The sequence below is a fragment of the Eulemur rufifrons genome, chromosome 13 (genome assembly GCF_041146395.1).
Source record: "Eulemur rufifrons isolate Redbay chromosome 13, OSU_ERuf_1, whole genome shotgun sequence".
NCBI lineage: Eukaryota > Metazoa > Chordata > Mammalia > Primates > Lemuridae > Eulemur > Eulemur rufifrons.
In genome coordinates this window covers 13382343-13403109 of record NC_090995.1, presented here as the reverse complement: position 1 = coordinate 13403109, position 20767 = coordinate 13382343, and the positions used below count along the sequence as shown (strand labels likewise).

At 45.9% G+C, this 20767-nt stretch overlaps 1 protein-coding gene across 1 annotated transcript in view; it reads right to left on the bottom strand.

Moving 5' to 3' along the window:
- Positions 1-20767, bottom strand: part of SCD5 (stearoyl-CoA desaturase 5) — a 78406-nt gene that overhangs the window by 12039 nt on the left and 45600 nt on the right. The window contains exon 3 of the mRNA XM_069485566.1: positions 14690-14895. Within this exon, the coding sequence (XP_069341667.1) occupies positions 14690-14895 (206 nt within the window). The remainder of the gene's footprint in view (positions 1-14689; positions 14896-20767) is intronic.

The following is a 20767-nucleotide window of genomic DNA, read 5'->3' as shown; positions in this document are numbered from 1 at the left end:
AGGTTACGTTAATTCACTAAGCCGAGGTTCAAAAGATAAATACCATCATTTCAGAATTTCAACACAAAGAGCCTTACTTCTACCTCATTAAGAATGAAGTGCTTAGAGCAAATACCCAGGCATGCTGGTTGCTAAGACGGGTGCAGGGAACAGTAAAAAGGGCTTTTCTACTTTTCCAAAGCTTCGCTGCCATCGTAGTGGACAGCAAGTTCTTTGCGGGCAGGGCTTTGTCTACAGGTCCTTGTACACAAAATGTACCTTCACACGGCGGGTGCCTAGGAAGCCGCTGGATTGTTGAACTTCGCTGGAAGGAATTGAGGGTGAGGATCTATTGTCTTTGGTGAAATGAATTTGGTCAGTTCCCCCTCCCAGTTGCTTGGTACTTAGCACTTCACTACTCCTTGCAATGGAACTTTAAGTTGATCAGACAGGTGTCATTCTGGGTCTCTCTCTAGGACTTTTTGTCTTTGTCTCTCTCTTTCTCTGTCCTCCCTCCCTCCCTTCCTAGGTATCCATTGTTCTCAATAAGTTCTATGAACAACGGACCAACTCCTGAGGGTATATAGAATCGAGTGACTAAAGTGAACAATTAAAATCATTTGCAAAATAATTTTTTAACAAAGTGGCTGCGTTTCCACTTTCTGTCCCCCTTAAAACTATATCCACCTTCACCCTCCTGCTCTGAGGCCAACTGGTCTCTGCAGGAAAAACATAGAACCACTTTGCTTAATCTGGGACCCACGCAATTGTATGCAAACATTTTTGTGTATTTCCACTTTTTTGAGGCCCAAAGTCTACGGCTTTCATCAAATTCTCAGAGACAGTCGATCCCCAAAGGAAGGAAAGCCCAGTGCGTTTTGAGGGTAGCCACTGTTTTCTTTGATCATGCTGTGATGTTCTTTGTTTACTTTAGAATCTGGCCTAGGATTTAAGCAAGAAAATTTAATTCAATTTAAAGAGTGGTCTTTTCAAAAATGACGTGGTCATACCTACTTTCTCTGGCAGTACAATTAAAAAAAAATGACAGTGACACTAGATAGTAGTGTGTGTTTGAGTGTGTGGGTTACATGTGTGTATGTGAGCACTTCCCTGATGGTTTTAGCCTACATATATGTGGATCTTGTGCTGAAAAGACAATGGACAGAATAGAACCCTCCACTCCACTCAAGGAGCTAAGTCTAATTCCAAAACTCTAACGGCTCCATCAATAACAAGCTTCTCCCCAGCATGCATCAGCCTCTATGTGGGCAAAGAGCCAATGGCGTCATTTCAGCCACCTTCGTCATCAATGTCACCTGACGCAGCTGCATTGGTTAGGAGGGCTGACCGTTTTTTCTCATTGAGGGCAAAAATGAACAGGCTGATATAATAGTTTCCTCATTTTGCATGTAAAAGACACGGCCCCCAGGCATGACACGGCCCCCAGGCATGACAGGCACTTTCTGAAGATCACACGGGTCCCATTCCTATAGTCAAGCAGCCTTGTTCTTCCAAAGCTCAAAAATCAGCTCAAAATTGATTTCCTCTGGAAAGCCCACCCTGCTAGTTCCTTAACTGTGCTTATTGCACCATGTGATGTCCCTTCAGTAAAACCGTGCTGTAAAGACTCAACAAGACGTCATGTTAGATAACTGAGTTTTCCTCCTAGCTGACGGTGTACATGTTCAATTATCCAAACTTTTTTTTATTGCATGTGGCAATCATGACTCAGTTTCCTGCCTTCTAAATGAAAGATTATGAAACAAAACTTGACCTTCGCTGATAGTGATGAGCACCTTAGCCTGGCTTTCCAGAAGGCAGGGCTTGAGGCAAAGGCTTATGTGCTACTATTTTATAACAGAAAAGTCTTTTTTTATGTAGGTTATAGCTACATTTATTGCATGGGAAACTAACACTGAGAAATGTTTTATTAGTTCATTAAATATTAAATGTTAATATGTTAATAATATAAAGCTCTTATAGTATATAGATCACATATAAAATATATAAGTGTATTTGTTTATAATATAAAATTAATATTAAATCTATCAATTCATTCAAATAATAATAAACCTATAATATACTAACATGAATAACATTTTTATGAAAAATAACCATATTTTTCCATGCAACAAAAAAATTTCGTGTGAAGAATGGCATCGTTCGACATGTGTGCAAATCTCTCGAATGTCTGGCTTTCTAGAAGCAGCTGGATTCTCACATCTGCTTCTGCAGTCAGGCAGTTGCAATATGCTGTTTTGGTTGAAGTCTGCAAAGAAAATCTGCCTCGCACAGATGTGCGGTTGGAGAAGAGAGGAACTCAGACCTCTGAAAGGGTCTTGGGGACCCCCCCACCCCCCACCAAGTCTCTGGATGACGTTTTCAGAACTGCCGACCTCAGCTTCCCAGAGGTGAGTTTCGAAGAGTGAACAAGAGCCGGCTCGGTGGAGAACTCAACAAGAATATTCTAAGTCAGTGCTTTTCAAAAACGTCACCGAGCATTCAAATCACTTGGAGTGTGGGATGGGGCTTGGGATGCCGGGTGACACTGATGCCCAGGGTCCTGGAACTACACTTTGAGGGACGAGGATCTGAGCCAAAGAAAGAGTACAAGCAAAGGCTCAGTGTCACGAAACAGCCCGACGTGTGCGGGGGAACGGCGTTAGCAGAGGGTGAAGTACAGGGCACAAGTACCGAGAGACACAGTAACCATGGCCAAGCCACAGAGAACAGTTGCCACTTTCCCCAAGGGGACGTTATTAAAAGGTTTTGCGTAGAAGACGACTCTGACTCACAAGCAGGCGTAATTTCTTATTTGGAATAATGCAGAACTGCAGTAAAATATAAAACATACAAAGTCAGTAGGCAAGAGAGTGAAGCGGAGGCAGAAGAAAGATATTATTCCCTGCGAATGTCATGACAGCATAACTCAGCAGAAAGAGCACCCACTTTGCACTAAGACAACTGCTTCCAGAGTTCACTTCTGCCATTTATAAAACGTAACTGAGTCCACTTCTCAGAGCCTCAGATTCCACCACGTATAAAAGGCACAAGAGATAAGAATTTTATGTGCACATCAAACGTGGGTACCCAATACACTAAAATCAATATGATAAAGAATATTATAGAAATAATTTAAAAAACCTGGCAGCTATTATTATCATTCTAAGATTAGACGCAGACTTATAATGAGTTTATTAGAATTTTGTATTTTCAAGAGCAATAAGATTCTGAATGAGCATCTGGGGAGAATCCTAAAACTAAATGTTTTGCCTGTTTCTACGCAAGATAATGTCAGATCAAAATTTCCCATAGCCATAGAGGAGGTGGGGCCACATTAGACAGAATTAGAAGAGGAAGACCTCAGGCCTCCGGTTCATCATCTCTCTTCTAACACACCTTGCACCCACACTTTTCATACAAAATTTGAACGATGCAAATCTGAGCTCCTCCACCTGCTTCTCTTTTTCCTGTTAGTTGGTGCAGGTAATAAGAAAAGAATACATTTGCATATTAAATAGAACCATCACCGTTTCAAAAACTTCTCCCTGCCTGAGAAGTTCTTGCATTAGAAGGTGCTTCCTAATTTCTGTTCCTCTTTTTCTCTGGGAGCACTTGACCTTCAGGATCCAGAAACCCCCTCACCACCACCTGGGATTCTGCGACTCGTAACATTCCGTTCTTGCCCTGACGTGTTGGCTGTTACAGTCAGTTATGTTATGCTATGTTGCCCTCTCAATCCATTGTAGCAAAGATTGACTTTCTGATTGTTGGCAAGTGAAAGTTGTCCTTATCACAAAAATCCAGTTTCTTATCAGGGAATAACTAGTTGGGCAGAATTTTAAAGTCTGTATCATACATATATATACACACAGATATATGTACATATATATTTTTTAAAGAGAAATAAACAGGCTTTCGAGTTCTGGCCAACTAAGAACCATACAGACGGTTTTTCTAAATCTCTTGATAGTTAGGACATCTGAGTAATTGTTTTTCTCCTCTTTAAAATGGAAGACTGATTAAGCGCAGGCTCAGACGAGAAAGCCAAATGGCAGAAGAGATGGTACACTTCAGATGAGTCAATGAGCCTGTTTTGACAAATCACATCTCAGCGGTGAGGTTCTTTCCATCTGTGTGGCAGGCTCGTTATTGTTTGATAGGAAAATGGGCGGAGTGAGGAGAAGTGGGTGGCCTGGACAGAGAGCCGGTGCAAATCCAATCTCTGATAAGAACTGTCCTCAGTTGGTAAGTTGACAGCGATTTCTCTGTTCTCTCTTTTACCAGGAATTCATCCTCTTTAATCTTTGTAATTTTAGTATTTTAGCCTAAGAAGTTGACTCTTAGAACATCCTTTGCAATGAGGTGTCCTTTCGCCAGGAAGTTAGCCTATGCTAACTTTTAATTTTTTTTTAAATATTTTTGATCCCATGAAAACATTTCTTTAGGAAAAGCAAGGAGAGAGAAGGCGAACTTTCAGTTTCCAAGGCTGGGTCACATCCAATATCTAGACATTGGTTCTCCGCGGGGACCCCGCTGCCTCCTGCCCGCATGCCTTTGGGCAACGACCTGGATGACATCCTTTCCAGGTTGGTGGCTCTCAGTGGCAGTTCGCAACTGGTCTGGCCAACTCAACAGTTCCTGCTGGTAGCCTAGGGTGTCTAGGGAGGGAAGGCCAGGTGTGTGGGCATCCACTCACGGTCCCTCTCTCTGTCAGTGATTTCTGTTGACAATAACAGCAAAAATTATAGAACTGTCTAGAAATCAACCAAACAGGAAACACGTAAGACCTGTACATAGAGAATTTTTAACATTTACTGAAATACATAAAAGAAGTCTCCACAGAGGGATGAACTCTGTTTCTGGAGAATGAGAGCGGTCCGAAGGCCCCCACCCTGCGGGTTACACAGAACTGTCACTTCCACGCAGATGTCTCCACGTACCTTGTTCTACAGGTCCCTCTGCTCTTGCGAACTCCCTCTGTTCTTAATGTCATCATCTACTGCAGTGTGTCACTTTCATATATGGATGGAGGTCTCTGGCTATTTCTTAAGCGTGTGCCTTTTCTTCCCAATTAAATTGTAAGATTCAGGCTGGGCGCGGTGGCTCACCCCTGTAATCTTAGCACTTTGGGAGGCTGAGGCAGGAGGATCACTTGAGCCCAGGAGTTGGAGACTGCAGTGAGCTATGATGAGGCCACTGCACTCCAGCCTGGGCAACAGAGCGAGATCCTGTCTCCAAAAAAAGTTGTCAGATTTATAAAAGCGAGGGCTATCTCTTTTCTTTAGCCTCTGTATCTTTTATACCCCTTAGTGTACAAATGCCTCTACTTACACATTTTCATTTAAGGCAGTTTGCAGGTCTGAACAAAGCAGGTGGGAAAGGGCACTAATTCTGCCCACCCCCAGGAGATGGTATTAGTGGCCGTAAGTGACCCTTTGGCCACACGTTGTGTTTTAGTCAGAGGTGTGTCAGCTGGGCTTGTGCTCAGTTCTGAGATATTTCATGAACCGCAATAACATCATCAGTTTGAAAAGTGTCCACACAGTGAGTGTCTTTCCAATGCTGTTAAAAAGAGGCACAAGATTAGGATGCAAACAAAAGTAGAAATAGATTTTTCAAAACTGGAAGTCCTGAGAGAACACAAGATGTCGCAGGGTACTCCTGGCACAGCAGGCAATATTTCTGAGGCTGAACAGTGAATAATGATCAAAAAGGAATGGGGATTGGTAAAACGAAAAAAGAAACTTTGAGGTTTTGGCTAAATGTTAGCAGCAGTGAACGATGTCCCCGGGCCGAAACTTTGTTGATTCTGGTGAAAGCCAAGAGGTTATGAGGGAACCCAAGAAAGGTGCAAGGGATGTTGGTGACACGTTGGCTTTTAGCCAAAGGTGGCTCCACCGGTTGCAAGTTGCCGGGTTCAGGAACCTTCCAAATCAGTGAACCATCAATTGGTTGGCGAGGTGGCAATAAGGGTATCATAGACATTGGAGGCCTACGTGGGAAAATATTCACTAGAATGTAAGGAAGAGAAGAGAACTCCTGGTTTTAAAGCTTTGACAGGACTACTTATGTTTTTATATAGAAAATGCATCTGGAAACTGGTAGATTAAACTCCTTTGGTCACTATGGACTCATAAAAAATGGACATATGAACAGCATTTTAGAACCTAAAGTTTTCAAAAGTGGGATATCTTTTATATAATACTGTGTGTATCATTAATAACACAAACATTTATTGCAGGCCGGGCGCAGTGGCTCACGCCTGTAATCCTAGCACTCTGGGAGGCCGAGGTGGGTGGATCACTTGAGGTCAGGAGTTCGAGACCAGCCTGAGCAAGAGCAAGACCCCGTCCCTACTAAAAATAGAAACAAATGATCTGGCCAACTAAAAATATATATAGAAAAAAATTAGCCGGGCATGGTGGCGCATGCCTGTAGTCCCAGCTACTCAGGAGGCTGAGGCAGGAGGATCGCTTAAGCCCAGGAGTTTGAGGTTGCTGTGAGCTAGGCTGACGCCAAGGCACTCTAGCCCGGGCAACAGAGTGAGACTCTGTCTCAAAAAAAAAAAAAAAATTTATTGCATATCTGCTCTATGCTTTCAAACATATTAACTAATTTATTCACCCAATAATTTTGTGAGGTAGGCCGGGTGTGGTAAATCATGCCTGTAATCCCAGCACTTTGGGAGGCTTAGGTGGGAGGATTGCTCACTTGAGGCCAAGAGTTCAAGAGCAGCCTGGGCAACATAGCAAGATCCCATCTCTACAAAAAATTTTTAAAAAAACAGTAATAGTTTTGTAAGGTAGATATCATCACTATCGCCATTTTATAGATATGGAAATAAAATCTCAGAGGGAGAATGGCACAATCAAGATCATTTGATTCCAAAGCCCTATTTTACCTCTCCATAGCTGCCTCTTTGTGTTAACTAACTGCATCAATAAATAACCCACAGGTAGGACAGATTATACTTTTGCCTGTGCTTCACACAGTTTTAAAAAAATATGGCTTGGTTTTTGAATCCACAACTGTTACTTTATATAATGTTATTACCAAGTTCACTGTTGTGTGTCTCTCTTCTGACCATCACAATACCTCCAGGGATGTGGAAAGAACATGTGACATCAGGCAGACCTTTCTGGAGTGGTCTCAGTGAGTATTTAACAAAGCTAAGAAGAACAATCCAGAAGTGTGACTGTTCGGTATACATCCTTGGTGCTAGTCACAAAGCATCTCCTACTCTGCCTCTTGGTTGAGGGTCCTTCCCTGTCCCTGGACGTGCTTTGTACTGATAAAGAATAAAGAATACAGCTAAGCGTTCAGCCCAGGTTTGTTCAGCAGGGGTTTGATTTCTCCAGTGCTCCCGGGGAAATTGTGTCAATAACAAAACCTTGTATCTCTCAACCTAATCATGTCTTGACACATCCAGTAGGCTCTAACACGGTGAGACAGGCACCGAGGAATCAGAATACATTATGTCAGGGGAAAAGCTCCCTGGTAGCTCTGACATGACAGCCCACACAAGACTCATCTAAATATTCATTTTGGGTAATGGAACAGCCATCAACAAATTCATGACTTACGACAATATTTTCACTCCGACTGTCAAGTGACGAGGGGGTCCCGGAATACGTTGCCGTCAGCGGTTTGCATCAGTGAGAGAGGAAATGTACTTACATTGCACAAATATGTATGAATCACACGCTTTCTGATTTAAAAAGGGACTCAGCCTCATTTTATATTTTCACAAAATCCCTTTCACAAGGACATTAGCCTGCACATCATTTCATAGCAAGAACTACAAGCTGGACAGCAAATGATGGATTTGTTTCTAGTTAACCAGTCCATTTCTTATTTTATTTTATTTTTTAATTTTATTTATTGATTTTTTTTTTTTTTTTGAGACAGAGTCTCACTCTGTTGCCCGGGCAAGAGTGCCATGGCATCAGCCTCGCTCACAGCAACCTCAAACTCCTGGGCTTAAGCGATCCTTCTGCCTCAGCCCCAAGTAGCTGGGACTACAGGCATGCGCCACCATGCCCGGCTAATTTTTTCTATATATATTTTTAGTTGGCCAGATCATTTCTTTCTATTTTTAGTAGAGACGGGGTCTTGCTTTCGCTCAGGCTGGTCTCGAACTCCTGACCTCGGGCGATCCACCCACCTCGGCCTCTCAGAGTGCTAGGATTACAGGTGTGAGCCACCGTGCCTGGCCTATTTTATTTTAATTTTGAGACAGAGTCACACTCTGTTTCCCAGGCTACAGTGCTGTGGCATCAGCCTAGCTCACAGCAACCTCAAACTCGTGGGCTCAAGCGATCCTCCTGCCTCAGCCTCCCGAGTAGCTGGGACTACAGGCATGGGCCACCACGCCGGGCTAATTTTTTTCTATATATATTTTTAGCTCTCCGGATAATTTCTTTCCATTTTTAGTAGAGATGGGGGGTCTCACTCTTGCTCAGGCTGGTCTCGAACTCCTGACCTCGAGGGATCCTCCCTCCTCGGCCTCCCAGAGTGCTAGGATTACAGGCGTGAGCCACCGTGCCCGGCCTTGAAGGACTTTTTACTCCAAGAAAATATCCAAGGTGGATAAGAAGACTATTCCCTGCATAGTCTAGGAAAAGAGCCAGGAATTGATAATATCTAAATATTAGTGAGCATGATATCTCCTTGCACCAAAATTTCCTTTGTAAAATTTAACCTTGTTTTAACTTCTATATAAATATTTAAATTTTACATAACGACTAGCTAAGAATCAGCTGCTATCAGCTTTGCTGGTAAAGTAGTATTTTGCTAGAGAAAGAATAATTTAGTGCAAACACAGGCTAGTCTTCTTTTGACTTGGTTAGTGAAGACGCTGAGGAGCCAGGCTATTTAGAATTCAAGTCCAGAATCCAGGTGCCACCATTTACATAGTGGAGTTATTGAAAGGATCAGAGATAATGTGTGTAAAGACATAATGTAAGTACACAGTAGGCAGTTAATAAATGGCAGCTGTTACTGGCTCCTCAAGCGAATCAAAGATGCATGAAGATGCCTCTATTGCCATCAGCAATGACATTAAGATAATACTTTACAAGCAGCAGTTCCAGAATCCACTGACACCTGTTGATTAATACATTTACCACACTAGTGAGTGAGGGACTTGGGTTCCAGAAGTGTGAGAAACTGTCTCCTCATCTTGCCAGGGGAATTTCTTACACATAGAAATGGGTGGTTAAATCTGGGGAAAGAAAAATGGCTGCTGATGCAGCTGATGTATTTTTACACACACACACACACACAGGCACACACACACATGCGCACACAAACACACAGGCAAATTCTCCCAAAGTTCTAGCATGAAAAGTACCTCTTACAGAGGCAAACAAATGACATTTTGATTTGGAAATTTTTAAAAAATCAAAACAAACTGTTGAATTATGTACCATACCGATTTCTCCCCTGCCCAAAGTTTTAACCACTAAAATAGGGAAATTTCGGTGTCGATGCTGCAACCTCAGTATTGAATCATCTCTGTCCCGCCTCCCAGAATGTAATTCAGCTGTGTAGCTGCAGAAATCAAATTCCCTTTAGACAGGCCAAAAGCTTGATAATAGTAGTTAAAGGACATTTTACCTCTTCCATTTACTTTTAACAAAAGGGATCTAATTAAACACAGTTCATGCCTCCTTAATTGATTTTATCAAGTCCTGATACCTAAAAGATTCGGAATTTTAATTTTTGACAGCTACAGCTGGATGCTGGGAGAATTATTCAGAGAAAAAAAATTATTTCATTCTCAGAATTGTTACGGAGCCAGGATAAAATGCAGTGGCTTGAGATAAGGGCAGAGTATTGAGACTCCAGGGTGCAGGCTGCTAACCAAGCATAGACTGCCCCTTAAAAATGGAAGATACAATTCAGAGAGAAGAAATATTTACATTCATAAGGAATGTTTGCAAAGAATAAATCAAAGCAAGATGATGAAGTGAGGAGGACAAAAAACCCTCATCTCCCAGCCAAAAACAAAAACAAACACAGAAAGAGTCTGGCTGAGCAATAGCTTTTGTTCCCTTATAAAACCGAGAGCAAGAACATCGTGGCGTCGGGAACACAGTGTGACAGATGAGGACACCGTCTCGGTGCAGAGAGGGGGCACAAGAAAAGGAACGAAGCTCCCTGGCAGGTGAAAAGGCAGAGACTGCAGGGAGAGAAAGAGGGAAATAGACAAGAGGGGGTGAACCCCAAGCAGATTGACGGGAGGGAGACGGAATAATGGGAGAGATTGGAGGGGGAAGAGCACAGAGCCCGGCCAGGCAGTGGGCAGACGCGTGGTGGAACTTCCTCCTCCCACATGCCCAGACCCCAATCGGGCAGCTCCGGAAAGCTAGAGCAAGCACCTTCCAGAATCTTCTTCTCATCTTCACTATTCCATCCTCAGCACCTGGAACAGCGCCTGGCATACAGTGGGCACTCAAAACACAGTGGTTGAATGAGTGAGTGATACACGGAGAAGAGAGAAAGCGGCTGATTGACGTGAGAAAATGCCACATGCCTCGTGGCATCCAGTGAAGCTGTGAGTTGGCAAAAAGGACGCCCGGGAGCTGGGCTCTCTGACAGCATGGCGGAGCGATGCCTCCCTGGGGCCAAGTCTGGTTCCCCTGTTGCAGGATCCGTCACCAGACCACGGGGAACTGAGGGGCGAGGGAGCAGCACAGCGTGGTTGTGCTGAAAAGCCCCCGTCTCCCCAAGTCTGTCCCCAAATCCCAACCACAGATGCTGGAGTGTCTCCCCCACCGTTGCTTCTGGCCCCTTCACCTCCCAGTGCCTGCCTTGCAGCCAAACGCGAGGTCGCGCAGGTAGCTCCTTGCGAGGTGGCGCTCAGCTGCGGTGTCTGCGTCAGGGCACCGAGGGGGCGAAGGGGGAGGCTCTGAACCCTCAGTTTCTGTCTCTGGCACCTGTTTGAGGAAACTCTCCAGGTGACACTTAGCTGATCTGTGTGCACAAACATCACACCCTGGGAGTGCAGGGGAGTCGGCTCCAAACCCAGGTCACCTCCCACCAGGACTGCTGCCCTCAGAAAACCACACCGGAGCAGGGGACTCGGCCCAGCAGAGGGGTGACACCGGAATGACGCAGCGCTAGGACCCAGGCACAGCTGGGCACCCTTCTCTGTGACTTGGGAAGTTCCGCTCAGCCCAGGGTGGCAAGGACCGGGACCTGATGTGACGATGCCACTAACACCGGGATCCACCTTCCAGCCCAGGCCCCCACGTGGGATGACTCCCTTCCCGCGAGGACCGTGTCTGCTCCGCACAGCCTTGCTGGGAGGACTGGGAAGCTCCCTTCACGAACTCGAGAACATCTGAGCTGTTGCACCGCCTCTGTGCCCTGGGAGCTCGCTTCGTCCAGTCCCGTGGCTCTGAGCCTTATTCTGGATTACGGATCTCTACGTGCTCTGGGCTGGAGAATTACCAAAGGACGCGAGTGCTCGCCCGCACATTCCAGAACTGCTGCAGCCCCTTCCAAACAGCAAGGTAGAACGAAAAGAACACTGAGCAAATAATGTGAGACTCAGGTGCTCCTAGCCCCAACTTTCTATCTATATTTGGTTTATTACTTTCCTCTTAGAGTGTATGATATATGTTAAACATTTTCTGTGTAATAGGGTGTTTTGACATCTTAAAAACTTTTCTGGCTGAGGAAAGACTGCCCTTCCCTGGGCTGGGCAATTCTTGGAGCTATCAGAGAGCCCACCTGGGGGCATGTCCTTGCCTTCCTCGTGCTACAGCCAGACCAGGCGGCGAGGGACCGCACCTATAGCTCAGAGCCTGCAAGTTCTGGGAGGACCAGGCCCCTTGTGAGGCCCGGAGCTCAATAATACGCAGGCCACGATGATATGAGTGGATGGTTTCTGATCGCACAGTTCCCTTTAGTCACTGGACCAGTGATGAAAGATGTTCTCGGATGACTATTCAGGGAACTTGCCGAAATAGTCTTTGTTCTTCTGCCTGCGTTTAGAAATAGTCTTTGGACACATGTACGGCCAGTACACACATAATGAATCCGATTATGACATTTTTTATGGGAAAAGATGAAAAAAAAAGGTTTTCCATTTTTTATGGTCAGAGAGACCCAGACGGACTATTATACCCGGCTCAGTTCTCATTAATAAAACAGAAGATCCTTTGCCTTCTCATCTGAGCGCTTCAGATTAATCCGAGGGCTGAGTGAACCAAAGCATCACTAATTGTGTGGCAACATCATTTATGTCACAGAATTGGAAACGACATACGTGTCCAGCCGCAGCGTGATGGTTAAATAAGCTATGACACGCTCAACTGGCGGACTCTTCTACGGCCTCTGACAATGGTGCCTACGATATAATTTAAAGTTTAGGGCGAGACATAAAATTACATATGCAGTATGACTGCCGGCATGCAAAATATATCAAATAATGCATAAAAATAGGAGGCACTACAGAATATTAACAGTGTGTATACGTTAGGACTGTGGGTTTTCTTTTTACTTCTCTGAATTTTTCAGTGTTTTCCCTAATGACCTTCAATATTTTACTCTCATAGTAAAAATCAAAATGAATAAATTGTTGAATTGTTAACTGAACACATCTTGTTATTTTCTGCTTTAAAACCTTTGGCTGGGCCGGGCGTGGTGGCTCACACCTGTAATCCCAGCACTCTGGGAGGCCGAGGTGGGAGGATCGCTGGAGGTCAGGAGTTTGAGACCAGCCTGATCAAGAGCGAGACCCCGTCTCTACTAAAAATAGAAAGAAATGATTTGGACAGCTAAAAAATATATATATATATAGAAAAAATTAGCCGGGCATGGTGGCGCATGCCTGTAGTCCCAGCTACTCGGGAGGCTGAGGCAGGAGGATCGTATGAGCCCAGGAGTTGGAGGTTGCTGTGAGCGAGGCTGACGCCACGGCACTCTAGCCTGGGAAACAGAGTGTGACTCTGTCTCAAAAAATAAAACAAAAAACTTTCGGCTGTTGATACTGATTGTGTCCACCTACAAGAGCCGTACTGAGACGCACAGAGAAAGTTCTGCAGCGAAACCAAGAGACCCAGAGGTGGAAACACACAGAACCCTCCAAACTAGCAACCACCCGTGTAATAATAACAATAACCACTGATACTCTCTAAGCTCTCGCCACGTGCCAGGCATTTGCCATATATTTTCTTATTACAACTTCATAAAAGCTGCAGGAAATAGGTATCGCCGCTGCTCCCACTCTATGGACGACATGGAGACTTAGCGCGGTTAATTGATCGGCTAGGAAGTGGGGAGCCCGGAGTGTGATGGGGGCAGTCTGTCTCCGTGGTCTGCCCCTCGCCCACTGTGCTCTGCTGCCCCCCGCGGTGTGAAGGAAGAGGCCGAGGGGGCAACAAGCACCTCCTAAGTCAGGCTTGCTTTTGAGTAAGGGCTCTTTTTTTTTTTTTAATTTTTCTAAAAAAAAAAAAAAAAAAAGATTTTGAGACAGAGTCTCACTCTGTTGCCTGGGCTAGAGTGCAGTGGCGCAATCATAGCTCACAGCAACCTCCAACTCCTGGGCTCAAGCGATCCTCCTGTCTCAGCCTCCAGAGCAGCTGGGACTACAGGCATGCGCCACCACGCCCGGCTAATTTTTTCTATATATATTTTTAGTTGTCCATATAATTTCTTTCTATTTTTAGTAGCTACGGGGTCTCGCTCTTTCTCAGGCTGGTCTCGAACTCCTGAGCTCAAACAATCCACCCACCTCGGCCTCCCAGAGTGCTGGGATGACAGGCGTGAGCCACCGCGCCCGGCCAGCAAGGGCTCTTACGTTGGACAAAGGCACAGCCTCCACTTCCCTGCGGAGGCTGAACGGGAGACTCTGAGCAGACAGGTTCTCGGACGACGCCCACCCGTCGGCGGAGATGGTCTCTAGCAACCTCTTAGTCACCGTGTTATGTCAAGGCTGTAACCATCACGTGGTCCATGAGTTGTCCCTCCCTGCACAGAACTCACTGCCTCGGGGAAACAAGCCCATTTACAGACGCTGTCACCGTGGCCAGCTCCGCAGACCCAGACCACGGCGTGTGAGCAGCCTCAGCGCAGTTATAGGCGATCTTTGCTCACGCGCTGGGTGCCAGCAGTTGGACCCCGCAGATGCTGACTGAGGGGCCGTGCTTGGCCGACACCATCGGGGCACGCAAGTGCTTTGAGGCTCTCTGTTATGCGGAGTCACCGTCTCTGCAACGGAAAACCCCACTGGTGTGACATGTCCTTGGTGGGGGTGGGGTAGGGGGAAGCCATCACGACAAGAGAAATCCAGAACAGAGCAGGACACCTGGAGGGAGTCCAGGGCTGTGGGAGTCAAGTGGAGTCAAGAGTGTCACTAAAACAAAGCCGGGTCCTCCTCCCTCGGTCCCCGGGGACCCGCGATGGGGGTGTGAGGAAGCACAGGCCCGATTCCAGGAAACCAGCTGTGCCAGATTAGTCCGCAGGCAACGACAAGGGGCTTAAAGAAAATCCATCACAGATAAAACCCAGGATTCAAAACAAACGTGCCAAGGGGGAAAATCAAGGAGCAAAAGGGAGTTAATAAGCAGAGATAAATCCTGAAGATAAGACCAGATCATTAGGGGAAAGGAGCAGAGGTCGTTGCACCCCACTGGCTGTGCTCTCAGTCCCTGTCCAGGCCCCCAGGGACGTCTCCCTGTCCCCTCTGCTCACTTACTTTCTCTGGAACCGGACCACAGGGTCGGCGAGCAGGTCGGTGAGGTCCAGCTTTCGCCCCTTCTCGATGACGTCCCGGTGCTTGCGGACGAACAGCCAGCCGATGTGGGAGAAGAAGAAGCCCCGGCGGGCGTTGTGGGGGTCGGCGTCCGTCTCTGAGTACTTGTGGTGGACTCGGTGGTCCCTGGACCACTCGAAGATGTCATTCTGCAGGGAGAGCCAGAGTGGCAGTGAGGACACGGGAAAGCGGCCCTGCCTCCCCGCGCCACCGTCCCCACTGCTCACAGCGACCCACAAGCTCTGTCTCCGAGGGGGGTCTGGGCGGTTTCTGTCAGAACAGGAGTAAATCCTGGCTCAGCAGAGACCCCAGCCTGCGTGGGGGACGTGTCCCCGGCGGGTGGCTCGGGCTTGCCGGGTGAACCAGCGGGGACACCTGAAAGCACGTTCCGGCGGGGGCTACCGAAGTCTCCTAGGAGACCACTTATGTCACGACTGTGGCATCCCTGGCTGTCAGACTGTGGCGACCCTGAGCATGGAAGTTTCTTCACCCAGAGCCCTCTGCCTCCCTCCTGCACGTCGCTGGTCCTCATGTCTCACCCTTACAGAGTGCAGGAAGCCAGAGGTAGAAAACCCCAAAAGCTGCTTCCAAAAATCTCTGCAAAACACCAAGGCACACGTGCATCATTTTAGGACTACTCTAACAGAGTGTGACAGAAACAGAGGGGAGGCCCCTTAGGCTCCTTAGGTGTATTGGCAACACCCACCTCGCGGAGAGCCAGCAGGCGGCACCCACCGGAGCCCCGGCACGGGCTCGGGGGCCCAAGGAAGGAGGAGCATCAGAATCCCCCAGAGTCTGCAAACCCACAGAGCTGGGCGGGCCTGGCGCACATGGCGGGACACACCCTGCTGACCCTCTCGTGACGGGGGACATCGGGCGGGTGTCAGGGGCTGGAGGTCCTGAGTGAGCTCTCAGGGGCAAGAACCGATGGCATTCAGGCTGTTGTAATTAATGAGACCTTATCTGTTAGCCACGGACGGGTGAAATCTACGGGCCTTCAATCTGCACTTACTTTTTAAAAATCTGACAATGCTTCCAAAACTCTGAGAAGACAAATTAGGTGGAGAGTTAGTGCTTTGGATAGGAAAATTAATCTGAAAATAAAAATAAATTTAAATAGTGCATCAGCCTTTTTTTTTATTAATAGGACAATGGTAATAATGTTTTATTCCATCATATTCCATGCTGGGTAATGTTCTCATCAGGAAGCTGCCGTTTCATAGATATCGGCTTCATTCTGCTGACGAGAAGGGAAGGAATTGTTTTATTTTCGAAGTTCCAACAGTTCTTTTAATCCAAAGGGGGTGGATTGAGTTTTTGGTTTCTCTGGCTCTCCCAATACTGCTAGAAGGCTAGATTGCCTTGTTTATCTCGCAGCACTGTTGAAATTTTAAAAATTTTGCTTCACCCTTGGGTAATGGGACAAAGAAGAGAAGAGGTAGAAAATCCTTAAGAAATAACCTGCTCAGTTTCAAATACGAAGAGAGAAAACGGGTGCCTGGTAGTGTGTGTAAGACAAAAATTATAGCCTGTCTTCCTATAGTCTGAAAGAGGTCTTTAGATTTGCCAGTGTATTTGAACACAGTCGTTGGAAAGAGTGAAAGCATTTTATTATTTATAATCAAAGAATTTGGAGCTGGGAAGGAATTTCAAATGTCAATCAAGACTCTTGCAGTCCGGGAAATAATTTATTCCTTTTGCATTAGTTTCTTGCTTTTTTTGCAGTGTGTATCTGAACATGACATAGAAAGAAAGAACACTCTGTCCCCTCTCCACGTATGGCGAAATGAAGACTTAGAAGACATTTGCTCAAGTTCGCCTAGTGAGTCAAAAACAGTAAGGGAGCAAAGACAGCCCTCCTTCCGTTCCTGGTTCTCATTCCTCTCAACAAGACAGGTCCCTTAGTCCTCAAAGGGAGGGGCAAAGTCTTCTATAGAAAACTATTGTTTTCTTGTTAAAAGGTTATATGGGCTCTTTAATTCAACGCCATACAATTTTATAGAAACCCTTAAGTGGAGAGTCCCAAAGAGCTAGAAACATCATTCTCACGGAATGAAGCCTAACACAGTAACAACAAAAAGGCATGGCGATGAAGACAAGTCGGAACAGAGAGATTATCTTCATTCCTATTACCTGGATCCCTTCCCAACAGAAGCCACTTGGCATGAAGGAAGGCTTGGGTTACTTTCCAAATAATCGAACACACGATGAAGCCAAAAATACTTTTAAGATTTTTTTTTTTTATCCTTTGTTATCGTTTTGTTTTTAACTGTAAAGCCGAGTGCGGTGAAAAAGTGACTCACAGAACAAGATGTGAGTCTACAATAGGGCAGAAAGAGAGCGAGAGAGATTTGGAAACTGCCCCAAGGGTCTTTTTTCCTACCTATCTGCATTTGGCTTCTACTCCAGGGGTGGGTGGCGGGAGAACCCACCTGTTGACAGGTGTGTGTACCGAGGGTGTGCTTTGGTCCCATCCATGTGTGCTTTAGCGACAAGCAGAAGGGAAAGCTGAGGATTGGTGAGGAGGGAGAGACGGCAGAACTGGACCTCAGAGGAAGGCAGTGCATGGAGACCCTTGTAGCCTGAAGCCCCCCGGAGCCCCAACGATACCCCGATCATCTCTCTTCCCTGCAGTGCTTACGTGGCGCGGATTGCTCTTGTCTGAGACTATCTGTGCCACCCCATCATCCTGGCTTCACAGAAAAAAAAAGAAAAATCGAGACAGAGACGATGAACGCCCACCAGCGGGACTGACCCTCGAGCAGGGGGTTTCTGTCTGCTGGCGTCTCACGCACACGTTTCGATAGGGGCGTGATGTCGAGTTCAGCGGCAACGCCTGAAGCCCAAACACTTCCACATGGTAACAAATCAATTCACAGATCACTGTATTAAATGTGCAACTTAGAGTTCATGCATCATCTCAGGTTCTGGTAGATCATAGGCAGTCCCATGACCTTCAGAAGTGGACGCTCGCCCCATGTTGGTTGATTATTCCTGATGAGGAACTGGAGTGTTGAAGGTGCTATGTTAGTTCTAAGAGCCCAGGGCATAACTGAGGCAGGGGCAGGTGAGGAACAGGAACAGAACGAAGCAGGAGCACCCAGCTCAGCTGGTAGGTTTGACTGTCAGAGGAGCCGTACCATCACCCTGCTTTGTAATGTCCAGCAGAATATAACGTAACCCACATACATAATGAAAAGCTTCCTGGCAGCCACACTTAAAAAGTGAAAAGAAATAAGTAAACTTAATTTTAATAACATATTTCTTTTGACGTAATAGAACCAAAATATCATCATTTCAATATATAATCAATATAAAAATTATTAAGGAGGTAATTTACATTATTTTTTTTTGTCCCAAGTTTAGGAACTTGGTGTGTGGTTTTCACTGTAGCACACCTCAGTGTGGACTAGGCTCAGCGCCCACGTGTAGCTAGTGGCTACCACGTTGGGCAGGGCAGGTCTAACTCATGGCTTGGACACTTTTCGATGTGTCTGGTATACTTCTTTTTTTTTTTTTTTTTTTGAGACAGGGTCCTGCTCTGATGCTTGGATTAAAGCTCAGCTGTGTCATCACAGCTCACTGCAACCTCAAATTCCTGGACTCAAGCGATCCTCTTGCCTCAGCCTCCCAGGGAGTAGCAGGGATTACAGATGCGCACCACCACATCTGGCTGATTTTTCTATTTTTTGTAGAAACAAGGTTTTCCCACGTCGCTTAGGCTGGTCTTAAACTCCTGGCCTCAAGCGCTCCTCCAGCCTTGGCCTCTTCAAGTGCTAGGATGACAGGTGTGAGCTGCTGCGCCCAGCCTAATTTTAAAAATTTTTAAGAATTCAATGCTATTGACTGGTGAGAATGTGATATTGGCATAAACTTTGTGAAGGGCAAATGGGCAACACGTATCAAAAACCTTAAAATTGTCCATATCTTTTAATCTAGCAATTCATTTTCTGGAATTTATCTTAAGGAAACAATCCTGGTTGTGTGCAAAGATTTAACCACAAGGATGCTAAGTGCAATGAAAACTTGGAAAAACCCTGAATTTCCACATAACAGGATTTGATCACATATCTTGTTATATACTAAGTAATTAAATACAGTGTGTGTGTGTGTATACATACACGGAAAGTTTAGACATCCGTACACAGAGAGTTTATGCATACGTACACAGAAAGTTTCTGGAAAGAAATAGTAAGAAAAACGTCTTAGAGTTTAACTCGGGGGCCTGAAACTGGGAGGTAGAGATGAGGAGAAATACTGGGCACATTTTACCTTATACTTTGAAATTATTAAAAAAAGGTCTAGCCTGGGCAACATAGCAAAACCCCACGTCCAAAGAATAAAAAAATTAGCCGGGCATGGTGGCGTGTGCCTACAGTCCTAGCTGCTCGAGAGGCTGAGGCAGGAGGGTCACTTTAGCCCTGGAGTTGGATATTACAGTGAGCGATGATGATGCCACCGCACTCCAGCCTGGGTGACAGAGCAAGGCCTTGTCTCTCCAAAAAAAAAGAGTTCTAATTAACAAAAATGGGTATTGTGATATTGACATGGGAAGATGAAGGAAAAGTAGTTAAAAGTCCTGTAGTTTTCAAAATACGTACAGTATCAACTCATTTTTAAGAAAAATATATGTTTAAGCATTGGAAAAATAAAGAAAATATAGGAGCCAACCTGTGTATAGTGGTTCTTTCTAAAAAAGTGAGACTATGGGTGACTTTTAATTTTTTCTTTTAGTCTGTGTTTTTTAAATTTTATCATAGCAGGTTTTTCTTTTGTAATACAGGGGAAACAAGTTATTTTGTGAAAAACCCTCTATATTCCTGAATCAAAACAATCAAGCTTCTCCCATGAGGCCTAACGTAGGAAAAACTCTCTGAGGCAGTAAGATTCAGGCAGTTAATACACCTTCACATCACCTTTCTTTTGTCTCTGTTCTCGTTAGCACTAATCAACCAATTACACTTTAACCGGTGGGGCAGAGCCCTCTTTCAACCCATCTGCACCTTGCACTTCGATGACTTCCCTCTCCACCATCGATAATGTCCCTAAACGGGGTCCCCGCGGAGACTGCAGAAGCTAAAATTGATCATGCGATGACTTTTCTCCATACATGAGGCCTTTGCGTGTTCTCCGGGATTTGAGCAAAGGTAATTAATCTCAAAAGCTCCACTGAAGCGGGTTAGGAAGCAGCCTGCTCCTTCAGCACTACTTTTCCCCAACTTCCTTTTATGCTCCCAGTACATTCTTGAATCTAGTCATCCAAATGGCCATAGGGGAAACTGTCTCTTGAGGCCCACGTAATTTCCACTGGTTCTCCCATTCCACAGATCTGAAACCAGAGTGGGTGACTGGTTTTCCCCTAGTCTGGCTAGAAACAGACGTTTGCTCCCGACCAGACACCAGACAGTTATTCTGTCCTCTAATTCCATTCTGTGGCTGCTTGAAGTTCCGAAAGAGAAAGCTCACCAGTGGGTCTCGAAACACAGCCGAAGGGAGTTCCTCTTGCATTCATAACACGTCTTTGTTTGCAGACAGGCAAGAAAAAGAAACTGGGACCAACACATCAACACGGCAGCTTGAACAGGCAGGTTTTAGGGTGGACAATGTGTGTGCGTGGCGGTGGACGGCAGCCTTTCTGGGCAAGGAGTCGTCCTCCTAGGGAGGTCAGATAAGGGAAGACACCGGGGGCCCCACTCCTTGGCAACTGCCAGGCTCATCAGGAGTAGACTTTATCTCTGTCCCTGCGGTCTGAACTTAACCTCCTCCAGTTCAGACGACACTGCGCCATTCAGTGGAGAACACTGGGTGCTTTCCCCATTGTTGATACCGGATCAGCACTGATTTCCCTCCAGATAATGCTAACAGTCCGTAAGAAGAGCCCAGAAAGTCCCCAGGAGGGGTCTGGCAGAAGTCTACACCTCCTGGCAAACTGTGGCTTGGGGAGGACAAGTTGCCACTTGCTGCCTTGCCTTCGTGTGGCCCTCGGCCCGTGTGGGTTTTAGAAGCTGGGCAAATGTTGCA